The sequence below is a fragment of the Xenopus laevis genome, chromosome 9_10L (genome assembly GCF_017654675.1).
Source record: "Xenopus laevis strain J_2021 chromosome 9_10L, Xenopus_laevis_v10.1, whole genome shotgun sequence".
Lineage (NCBI taxonomy): Eukaryota > Metazoa > Chordata > Amphibia > Anura > Pipidae > Xenopus > Xenopus laevis.
Window position 1 is genome coordinate 13,470,081 of NC_054387.1, and position 12,255 is coordinate 13,482,335.

Here is a 12,255-nt window from a genome sequence, read left to right on the forward strand (position 1 = left end):
AAACATTGGGGTAACAGTCACCCTGCTATAGATCCAGGGGTAGCCAGGGCACAAATAAACACTCACCCCAAATCTCGACCTTCAGGCTGGGTCCCCTTAGCTCATAAGAAGGTTACAGATATATAGAAACAGGCTTACGTCCCCTATTTGGTGGTGTGGATTCTGGATTACAGTCCCATTTAGACCATCCATTCCCTAGCAGTGAGAGACACTGACAGCAATTTCTTTTTAATCAAAGCTTTATTTTAAAACATTTAAACAGAAGAAGAAAAAAAAAAAAAAAGGAACATCTTAGAACAGATTTTTTGCCTTTTTAAAAAGTGTTACATATAAAAGGACATACGAGATTAATACAGAATATGTATTTACATTCACTCAGTATTCAAGTAGCGTTGTACGGTGACAGCCATATTAGCAGCCTAATAAATATACCCAGGTATTCATATCGCTATTGCACCTCAGAATCTCCGTATATTACAGCATTCAGTAGAGAATAACTTGCTTGTTGTAGCAGTCGGAAATAGCAGATTTTACAGTTCTCAGTGCATATACAGACTGCCGGGTCTGTGTAAAAATATCCTTCAAGATATAAAGAGAACCTGTGCCAACAGCAGAGCAGTGGTTGTGGAAATTAAGCACCAGGCCTTGCAAGTACCCGTTGTTCCAAATCTAGATCAGTCCTTTTCACAGAAGCCACATAAGACTGAGTGTTCCGTGGTACATTGCCTTGTGTTTGAGTCAATAAGCAAATACTGAGCAATGAGTTGCCAGATCATGATCACCCCTCACTTTTGGAAGGATTAGCCACCTCCCAATTAAAAATAAGAGGCGTTATCTAGCAGGTGCAAACGGTTATGCCTTCTCACATTTGGGAAGAGAGTCGGAGCCTCAGGAGATTTCCTATTGGGCGCCTGGAAGGGGCTCGTCTTTCTTCTTGAGTTGAGAATTTTTTATGATCCATGGATGTTCGAGAACCCCTTTCAGTGGCAGCCTGTGGTTTGGGTTGTGCTTTAACAGCTTTGAGACAAGATCTCTTGCCTCTTCCGATACATATGGCGGATATTGAAATTCAACCTGAGAAAATATATAAAAAAAAAAGTTAGGGGGTCATGCCGGGAAGGTTTATGAAGCAAAGCATTGAATACAAATTATACAGGCGGTTATCCAGAATGCTGAGGACCTAGAGATTTCCAGATAACTGATCTTTCCATAATTTGGATGTCCAAACCTTAAAGGGTTTGTTCACCTTTGAGAACTTTTAGTATGATGCAGAGAGGGATATTTTGAGACAATTGATCATTTGTGTTTGAGTTTAGCTTTTTATTCAACAGCTCTTCAATTTGCATTTTAAACAGTCTGGTTGCTAGGGTCCTAATTATTCTAGCAACCATGCATTGATATTTAAGGAGACTGGAATATGAATCGGAGACGCTTTAATAGAAAGCGAGCAATAAAAAATTAGCAATAACAATACATTTGTAGCCGGACGCATTTGTTTTTTAGATGGCGTCAGCAATGTCCATTTGAAATCTGCAAAGAGTCAGAAGAAAATAACTATAAAAAATAAATAGGGGTGCACCGAATCCACTATTTTTGATTCGGCCAAACCCTTTGTGAAAGATTCGGCCGAACACTGAACAGAATTTGCACCTGCAAATTAGGGGTTGTAGGGGGAAACTTTTTTTTTTTTTTACTTCCTTGGGTTTCAACAAAAAGTCATGAGATTTCCCTCCTCGCCCTGAACTTGCATATACAAATTTGGATTCTGTTCGGCCTGGCAAAAGGATTCGAATCCGAATCCTGCTGAAAAAAGGCTGAATCCAGAACAGACTCCTGGATTCGGTGCATCCCTAAAAATAAATCATGAAAAGTTGCTTAGAATTGGTCATTGTACAACACACTAAAAGTTACTTTAAAGGTGAACAACCCCTTTAAGTCTACTGGAAAACATTAAATAAACCCAATAGGCTGGTTTTGCCTCCAATAAGGATTAATTATATCTTAGTTGGGATCAAGTACAAGGTACTGTTGACATTTAAAAATTTGGATAAAATGGAGTCTATGGGAAACTGCCTTTCTATAATTCAGAGATTTTTGGATAACGGATCCCATACTTGCAATATAAACCTGGAAATCAATGCTTAGCTAATACTCCTAGAGTGCTGGATTTGGTGCAACACCATAAAATATTGTACTTGCACCCCCTAATCCCATTTATATGGACTCTGCAGATATTTAGGAGTCAACACCAGGTATCCCATGACCAGTCTAGTTGGCAAGAGGACAAGGTGGGTAAAGTGCTGAGCCAACCTGGCTTTAATGGTCTTATTTTTGGTATAAAGGCCTAAAGATCTTCAAGTGATACGCTCATACGACATTCATATTGGTATTCACACTAGGGATGCATCTTTTTGGATTCGGCCGAACCCTTTGCGAAAGATTTGGGTCGAATACTGAATCCTAATTTGCATATGCATATTAGGCACAGGAAGAGGAAAATAATTTTTTTTTTTTTACTTCCTTTTACTTGTTTTGTGACAAGGCACGAGATTTCCCTCCCTGCCCCTAATTTGCATATGTAAATTAGGATTTGGATCAGCCAGGCAAAAGAATACGGCCAAATCCTGCTGAAAAAAGCCGAATCCTGATCCGAATCCTGTGCATCCCTAAGTCACACCTGAACAGCCAAGTCTGCAGTGACTAGAATGAGCAATGCAAAGTACTATGGATGATTTAGAAAGATACCTTTGAAATACGTCTGTAGGTTTCCTGGTGGGTGTCAGTCTCAAACGGAGGTTTCCCTACGAGGAATTCGTAACAGAGAACTCCCAGACTCCACAAGTCCACCGTCTCATCATGCATTCTGCCCTCGATCATCTCAGGAGGTAGATAGTCCAGTGTTCCACACAGAGTGGTCCTCCTGAAGAGAAACAAGTTGCAAAAGGGATTCCAGGTTGCACTGTACAGTCAGCATATTATATATCATAACCAAGTACCTATCGCTAGCCTCTCAAATTCTGAATTTACACTAAATTGTTCCAATTTAATTGCTAATTGCTCCAAAGTACCTAAAGCCGAGACATTTCAATTTATCCCACCTTTGGCAGTCCTACATTTAGGGGCAGATTTACTAAATGGTGAAGTTGGCTTTTTAGCGAAAATTCGACAAAATGACAATTTACAGGGACATCGCCAATTTACTAAAAGGTGAATCAGACAGTTGGCTAGCAAAAAAGCTACATACGTATGTTAAGTTTCACTAGGAAGAAAGTAATACTAGAAAAAAAAAAATTCCACTTAGCACTGAGGAAGTTTTGCATTTTGATAAGTTTGAAGGATATCTGGGACAGCTAAACACCTCAACTCCAAATCTCCCCCTAACTGGCCTTCAGACTCTGGCCCCTTAGCTCATAACAAGGTTACAGATATTTAGAAACATTGGGGTAACAGTCACCCTGCTATAGTTCCAGGGGTACCCAGGGCACAAATAAGCACTCACCCCAAATCTCCCCCTAACTGGCCTTCAGACTGGGCCCCCTTAGCTCATAACAAGGTTACAGATATATAGAAACATTGGGGTAACAGTCACCCTGATAGTTCCAGGGGTACCCAGGGCACTCACCCCAAATCTCCCCCTAACTGACATTCAGGCTGCAGATCACAGCATTAAACCCTTAAATATTAAGTGGAAAAATCCCTCAATTTGTTCATTGGAAAGATTAGAAACAAATAATGTGCCAATTTAACAATTTAGACAGAAACCCAGTGGTTATTGGTGGATAATGTAGCTATTAAGTATAAAAAACTATTTGAAAACAGGTTTTGTAAAGGGGAACTACACCTTTAAGACTACTTTATGCAAAAAGCACCCAAGTGCAAGTTGCCTACGTCACAATAAACTCTTGCAAGGTGTACTGGGAGGATGTTTTAGTCGGAAGGACACCCGGATGCAGCAGAATTTCTATACAAATTCCTGTACCTGGAGGATGGAGCATGCACAGACCAGCCAAAGTCGGCGATCTTCAGTTCTCCATTGGAGCCAAGCAGCAAGTTCTCTGGCTTGATGTCCCTGTGTATCACCTTCTTGGAGTGACAGTACAGGAGGGCTTCTGCCAGCTGTTTGATGTACTGGGGGAGGGAAAACAAATTGCGCGTATAAACCTTCCACTAATTATAGGAACAGATTCATTAAACAGATTTGCCTTCATTTTCAAAGATGGGGTTGGTTGGTAAGGGCAGTATCACTGGTGCAGTCAAGTACCTAAATCCAGCTATTGGGGTATGGAATTAAGCTTTGAAGTCTTCAGTTGGTCTAGTGACCTATAAATCCAGCTATTGGGGTATGGTATCAAGAGTAGGGATGCACCAAATCGACTTTTTTGGATTCAGCCGAATCCTTGGGGAAAGATTTGGCCGAATACCGAACCATAATTTGCATATGCAAATCAGGGGTGGGAAGAGGAAAACATTTTTTACTTCCTTGTTTTGTGACAAGTCACTCGATTTACCTCCCTGTGCCTAATTTACATATGCAAATTAGGATTCGGTTCGGCCTGGCAGAAGGATTCGGCCGAATCTTGCTGAAAAAGGCCAGATTCGGTGCATCCCTAATCAAGAGTCAAAGTCTTCTATTTGTCTAGTGACCCATAAATCTAGCTATTGGGGTATGGTATCAAGAGTCAAAATCTTCTAGTGACCCATAAATCCAGACATTGGGGTATTGTATCAAGAGTCAGTCTTCTGCTCGTCAGATGTTTGTTTCAAAAATACTATTCCTAGAGATCACTTTTAACATAATATTCCTAGTGGTGGGGATACATAGGCCCATGCCCTGCATAATACAGCACACCACCAAAACAAGATTCTAAAGCTTTGATTGGATCACCATTCATCAAGGATCCTACCACAGTAGACTTAAGAACTACAACTTCCAGCATGCACTGCGTGCTTAGACAACTAAAGGCCTGCCCAGACTGACTTCTGCAGTTGCCTTTTCAGTAGCAGGCAGAGATGCCCAGAGGAGACATACCATGGCACTTCTCTGATCATCAAATCTTGTGCATTTCTGCAGCTCTCTGAACAACTCCCCACCAGGGGCATAATCCAGGATTAGGTAGACTCTGGAAGCATCGTGGAAATAGCCATAGAGCCGGAGAATATTGGGGTGCCTGGAAATGAGATTGTCAAAGTGATGACTTATGGTAGAACCCGTTTTTGGGATCAGCAAGGCAACAAGGTGACGGGGAACCTCAAGCCCAATAGATTCCAGAAGATACCATCATTACCTGAGATGGGACTGAATTTCCACCTCCCGCCGTAGCTGGTGCTCTACGCCCGCCTTCTCTAGCTGGGATTTAAACAGGACTTTCAGCGCCAGGATGAATTTACTCTCCCGCTCGCGTGCCAGATAAACATTTCCAAACTTCCCTTTGCCCAGGGGCCGCCCTATTTCAAAGTCTTCCAGGCACCATTGTTTCCTGTGGGAACAGAAGCTTCTCATTAAAGAGCAGATGTTACAGCCCAGAAAATTCAGGTGGACCCTAAAACAGATAGGGGAGCTGTAATAAAGATAGAAGCAACACACAGGCATACAAGTGGACAAGCTTGTTTTTTATTCTGGGATTTGCCTTGCATTTAAATATTAAAGCTTCTTGGAGCAGGAGAACAGCAACTTAATATTATAGGGGATAAGAACGGCTTTAGTACAAGCAGCATTGTGGCAAGTAATAGTTAAAGGATTCTTTATCCTAAGGGATTTTGCTTCCCCAACAATAGAACATTCACTCAGATTTGGTTGCTGAGCTACAGTCATTACTGCCTTCTTTCATAGGCTTACCTGCTTTGTTTTTTGAACTGATTAGAACCAATAAGATCTAAGCAGGTAAATGTATGAAAGAATGCAGTAATGATAATTTAACACCAAGAAACTGTAGTTCAGCAACAGAATCACAAGCTGGAAGAGTAGATTGGCTTCAGCAAGGTTAGGACAGGCACAAGGCAAGTGGACAACCTGCACTAGTAGGGAGGGACACCGACAGGAGGTTAAAGGGTTTATTGTGTTGCTGCATATTTAGGCAGGTACTACAATGCTCCACAAACAAGTGATATTGAATGGAGAAGCAACCTAAAAATGTTATAAAACTAAGTAAAAATGCTGTGGTCTCTGCCAGGAAGGAGAAAGCTTATTCTATCCATTGATTTACACGTGTCTTCATGAATGGGAATCATTTATGGTGTAATTGGTGTGGCCTTGCTTCTGCTTTTGGGGAGCAGGTACCCAACCTACTTTTTGCCCTCCTCTTTGGGAACAGCTGAAGTTTTTCCTTGATCGGTGCTTCCTTTCTTTTCCACATTTGGAGCTGAGGAAAATAGAGTTTAAGATTGAGACATTGAGTGATACATCTCTAAGCTACAACTAGTCACATATAGGAAGGGTTAGCCATAAGCTTGTCTATTGAGGTACTTACTGGAGGAATGGCTTGTCTGCTGTGGATTGCGATTCTCATTTGGTCCCTGTGGTTTGCTGGACTGATGCCCTTGAGTTGCTGGCCGCAGGGGGATCTGAGTCGTTGGCTTCTGACTGGACAGAATAGGTTTCTGAGCCTGAGCCAACACTCGCTGCGGCACATTAGAGGGACCCAATATCCTCTGGGCAGAGACTGCAGTCCCAGGAGGCCTAAACTGAGTGCTCTGCGGCTGGTTAACTGGGATACGTTTAGCTCCCTCAGTCATGGGGTGAAAAATCTACAGTAACGAGAAAGAAATCTCACTCTTAAAGGGGACCCGTCACCTGAAAAAACTATTCCAAATCCTGTTTCATTGCATTAGTCAAATGACACTATATACATTTGAATATTGTTTTCTTTGGTGTGGGAACTCAATTATAGCAAGCAGGAGCCATTTTGTGGACACTTATTCACAAGTCTTGCATCTCAAAATCTTGTTTGTGCACAAGTATATTACCAGGAACTGGCTACACAATTAAATGCTGAAGAGAGCAGGGGGAATGTGTGGAGAGCAGTGACAGCTAACAAGTGCTGAATGAAAGGTGAAAGTAATTGTCTGTCCCGCCCCTATGACTAAGACATACACGAGGGGCAGGCTATATTTGATTGACAGCTAAGATTTTTAAAACGAGTTAAATATGAATGTAAAAAAAAAAAAAATTGATTCCATGTTTAATTTGAAAAGGACTTATTATACAGCTTTTTATGTCTGGGTGACAGGTCCCCTTTAAAATATTTAAAGTAAAAAAAAGGATTGAAGAAAATCGTAGTAGCAGGTAATCCACCAATACCAAAAAGATCTTTGGGAAACATCCGGGCAGCTCAGAATGCCGGGAGTTTCTTCCTCACAGGGTGACGGTCACCAGGTCTTCAATAACAGGGAACTGAACAGCATTAAGATGTAAATCCAGCAGATTCAAGATTATTTGTTCATTTATGAAACTGCAGTTAATCTTTGTGCCGCAGGCATAGGAATGTGGTGTTGCCGGCACTGCCTGCCCAACCACAAGAACAACATGGATCCGTATTATGTAGGGATGCGCCGATGCGGCCGAACCCCCAAATATTTTGCGAAAGGTATGCAAATTATGGATGGGAAGGGTACCATTTTTTACTTCCTTGTTTTGTGTCAAAAAAAAAAAAAAAAAAAATCTGGATTTGGCTGGACAGAAGGATTCAGCCGAATCCTGCTGAAAAAGGAAGAATCCCGAACCGAATCCTGGGTTCGGTGCATCCCTAGTATTACGACATGCATAGCAGGTGAAATATTTAGAGAAATTAGGGATATAATATAATTATGGATCAGGTTTGGGAGAGAGGGAGAGAGATACCATTGAGAAAATATGATTCCCCTTTTCATTATTTATGGATTGCACATTGCCTGCCTTCTATATGTTTGTGAAGTTTCTCATTCATCCAGGTCATATTATATAACTGTAGAAATCAATCAAATCTTGCGGTGTTTTTTTCCTTGAAGACGTCATCCGACTGGCTCTCTCAATTCAGAAGAACGGTTGAGAAATTGACAAAGCCAGTTGGATGTCTGGTGAAACATCAAGGAAAAATAACAGCAATTTGACTTGTTTCTACAGATATCCCTGCCTTCCAGTGAAAACAATCATTTAACCACAAATCTCAGTGATTAGCACTACAAGATCACGGATTGAGAGGCAGAGGACATTTGAGAGACATAAAGTTGTTCCCCCAAGTGCTTGGTAACTTACCTTCACATTAGAAGGCTTGTGGTTCTCCTTAACAGCCCGCTCCATTATGAATGCCTGGCAACAAAATATTCAGGTCAGCAGGAACAAGGAAGTAAATATTGCAACATCTCCATCTTGTAAGAAATTCGGGGTCCCCCCCAGAGTTATTTAGTTTTATATTCAGCAGCTCTCCAGTTTGCAATTACAGCAATCTGGTTGCTATAGTTTGCATTAGAAAGAGGAGTAATAAAAAGAAACAATAATAAACATGTAGCCTTAGAGAGCATTTGTTTTTTTTAGATGGGGTCAGCGACCCCCGTTTTGGACGATGGAAAGTGCCAGAAAAAGGCAGCAAATAAAAAAAACACAAAGAAGGCAAGTTGAAAAGTTACTTAGAATTCTATAACATGCTAAAAAGTTAATCAAAAGGTGAACCACCCCTTTTAGTAATTCTGTTCTGAGCAGAGGAACTCTTCAGTGCAGAATAATGAACCTCATTTTTGAAACACTTCTTTTAAAGTGATGGTTCACCTTTGAATTAACTTTTAGTACGTTTCAGTTGTAAGCAGCTTTTCAATTGGTCTACATTTATATTTCAGCGTTGATTATTTGCCTTCTTCTGACTTTCAAATGGGGGTCACTGACCTCATAAAAAACATGTGCTCTGCTAGGATACAAATATATAGTTACTACTTACTCATCTTTCTATTCAGGGTCTTTTCATATTCCAGTCTCTTATTCAAATGAATGCATGGTTGCTAGGGTAATTTGGGACCCTAGCAACCAGATTACTGAAATTGCAAACTGGAGAGCTGCGGAATACATAAGTTTAAAAAAAAAAAAAAAAGTTCAAGCATTTAACTATTTTAACTGCTAGTTCAGGAGTGCCTATACTTTACTAATGCGGGGTCTACTTTTAGTGATGTTGTCCCATTATGATCTACACCCATAATATCACTCTAATAGCATTCTGTTCCATTGAAAATATTACATTGATTTCAAAGGGAATTTATATTACTATATTTCAGAAAAAAGCTATTTTTTTATGTAACCTCAACAGAATAAATATCTGAATAGAAAGAATAAAACAGAAGGGTAATTTAGTCAAGCTGACAGTGTCTTGAGATCTATTGATCACCAACTAAAAGGTCTACTGGTAGATCCTGATGTAACTTTTGGGCACCCCTGTGCTAGAGGAAGGCAAAAAAGAATAAATAGCTAAATAACTCAAATACCATAAAATGAAACAAATAGCAAATGGTCTCAGATACACCACACTTAAAGTTAACTCAAAACAAACTAGACTCATGTGAATGTACCTTGAATACATACTGGGGGGGGAATACCCCACTTTCACAGTTTACAGATACAGGGGCAAATTTACTAAAGGGCGAGGTGGCTAACGCTAGCGAAAATTCGCCAGCATGACGTCATTTTGCTACAATTTACTAACAGTGTCCCTGGTGAAAATTCACTAGTGAAGTAGATAAGACTAGCGCAACTTCGCACCCTAAAGCCTGTCGAAGTTGCACTCTGGCGAAGGGGTGAAACTACGCAAATTTACTACGTTTTTTTTTTATCTGAACGTTACCCCTTTCGCCAGAGTTTACTTCGCCAGGTCAGACCAAGCAAAGTGCAATAGAATAGATAGGAGTTTGAAAAAAAAAAAGTTGAACATTTTTCTAAGTCCCCAAAAACCGCTGTCTTTTGGGTTACTTTTTAAAGGGTGATAGCAATTTTTTTTTTGTAGGGTGCCCACCTTCCCCCCCTACATTTGATAATATACGGCAACTAGACTATACTGTGGGCACATGTGTAGAGCATTAAAACACTTCTATATAATTTTATTAAGTTTCCCCGGGCTTGTTTAGTGTATTTATTTGCTGCAGCATACACGTCCATTCAAACTTCTATTTCGCGATGTATGCAAAATTCTGATCGCTAGCGTAACTTTGCACCGCTGATCGTAACATCACTAGCGCAACTTCGCAAACGAACGATAACTTGCGTGCAACTTCAGAACTTTGTGAATTTACGCAGCCCTGCAAATCTACGCCTGGCGAAGTGCAGCGAAGGCAACGCTGGTGCAAAATCGGAGGAGAGTAAATTTGCCCCTCACTGCCTCCTCTTGTCCTGCAGGGGTGCCATCAGGGGTGAGAGTAACTGCCAGCAATCATCTTTAAACTGGGGCTCTAAATACTAAGTCCCACAAGCCACCAACTCAGTCACAGAAAGTTGAGAGTTGTGGTTCAGCGACAGCTAGGGAGCCATCAGTTCATGTGAAGCAGATTAGGGATGCACCGAATCCAGGATTCGGCCTTTCAGCAGGATCCTTCTGCCCGGCCGAATCAAATCCTTTTGGCTGAATCCAAAATACTGGATTCGGTGCATACCTAAAATATATGTGCAATGGCACAAGGGACTGACTGGGGGGGGCATGACTAAAGCTTGGAAGGGATTTGGGATGCAGGTTGCCAGTGTATAGAGAAGGGGTGTCCAAACTACAGCCCACGGGCCAAATGCGGCCCAATATCCATTTTTAATTGGCCTGCAGTTGGATTCAGCTGCGCATGCGCAGTAGAGGCATTTGCCAGTAAGATGCTACTGCGCATGCGCCTGAAAGTTTGGCGAGTCTGTTGTGCCACGAATAGGCTACAGGAAAGGCCGCTACTGAACTTGGAGGTTGAGGCGGTGGTAGGCAATTTGCGTAAAGTAAGGACGCCAAATCTACGCAGTGGGCACTGAAAACAAGTTTGTTGATTCTCGCTTGAAACTACACTCCCTGATAGATTTTGCACAGCGCGTCATGAGTCGAAAGTTATGTCAAATGTGTAGCCATCCTCCTAAACTAAGTGGATTGTTACCAACAGAGAGGGTTGTGAGAGTTTATCAAGAATTAAAATATGCGCAGCGTTTGGCACAAGATATTTAAATCCTGCTTTAATTTTTTTCGCCTTTCATATACATTTCTGCTTGACAGGGGTGAGAAGGCAGAATAACGACAACAGAAATTTGGTATAAACTGGGAGCTGCGCTTGTGTTTCCCTCTGCAGATATATGCTCATTGTATATTCAATGGAGAGGATCTGCACGGCGTATGTACTTCACCTCGAGTGAGTGGCCCGGCTGTTTGTGTATTTTACCGCATATGGCCCTTGGTGGAAAAAGTTTGGACACCCCTGGTATTGGCCTTTATGGGGCTCAGATGAGTTAGTGACAGTGGGAGCTGCAGTTCCATGAGAAAACAAATGCATGAAGCCCAGAGGGTGCACTGTGCGAGGTACCACACTTTCTGGGGCCCCAGCTTTCAAATGGGGGTCACTGAACCCCCCCCATCTAAAAAAAAAAACAAAAACCAAAGACTGTAAAAGCTACTAATGTAGTTATTGCTACTTTTTATTCTCTTTCCATTCAGTTCCTCTCTTTTACATATTCCAGTGTAATTTGGACCCTAGTAAACAGATTGCTGAAATTACAATCTGGAGAGCAAATGAATATAGAACAAAATAAGCAGCTGCACTAGATACCACACTTTCAGGGGCCCCAAAAAGTGTAAAAACTTAGTAACAGCAACACAGGGGGGGCCACAATCACAACACAGGGGGGGCCACAATCACAACACAGGGGGGGGGGCCACAATCACAACACAGGGGGGGGGGCCACAATCACAACACAGGGGGGGGGGCCACAATCACAACATGAAGAGAAGATCTGAGCCCATCACGCACCTGGCAGCTAAATGTGCAGGCCGAGTCTGTAGCAACTGTCAGATAGTTAGGTTCCAGGCGAGGCAAGGCAAGGCAAGGTTAGCTGCAGACGCAAAAACCTGAGGCTCCCTCTTCCCACACGACTGGAACGCACCTCTGTCTTCCCCCCCAGCAGCTCAGCCACTTACTTCCTTCCTTCTCCAACCGCCACAGCCCAGCTAGATTCAAACTGGCCGCTTTTAAATGCCTTTATCCCGCTAGGAGCGCTGATTGGCTGAAGCCGGCAGGCTGCCTCGCTTTGATTGGTAGAAAGGAAATCCGTTTGGTATCCGTGCGACT

General features: G+C 41.9%; 1 protein-coding gene across 2 annotated transcripts; it reads right to left on the reverse strand.

Moving 5' to 3' along the window:
• Positions 1–221: 221 nt before the first annotated feature.
• On the reverse strand, positions 222–12,205 carry aurka.L (aurora kinase A L homeolog). Of its 2 annotated transcripts, none has more exon segments than NM_001088096.1 (9): positions 222–1,074; positions 2,746–2,920; positions 3,980–4,128; positions 5,030–5,168; positions 5,286–5,477; positions 6,287–6,359; positions 6,468–6,744; positions 8,231–8,284; positions 11,938–12,118. In NM_001088096.1, coding segments are annotated over 8 exon segments (1,224 nt in total). In that variant the 5' UTR covers positions 8,276–8,284; positions 11,938–12,118; the 3' UTR covers positions 222–900.
• Between the last annotated feature and the right edge of the window lie 50 nt (positions 12,206–12,255).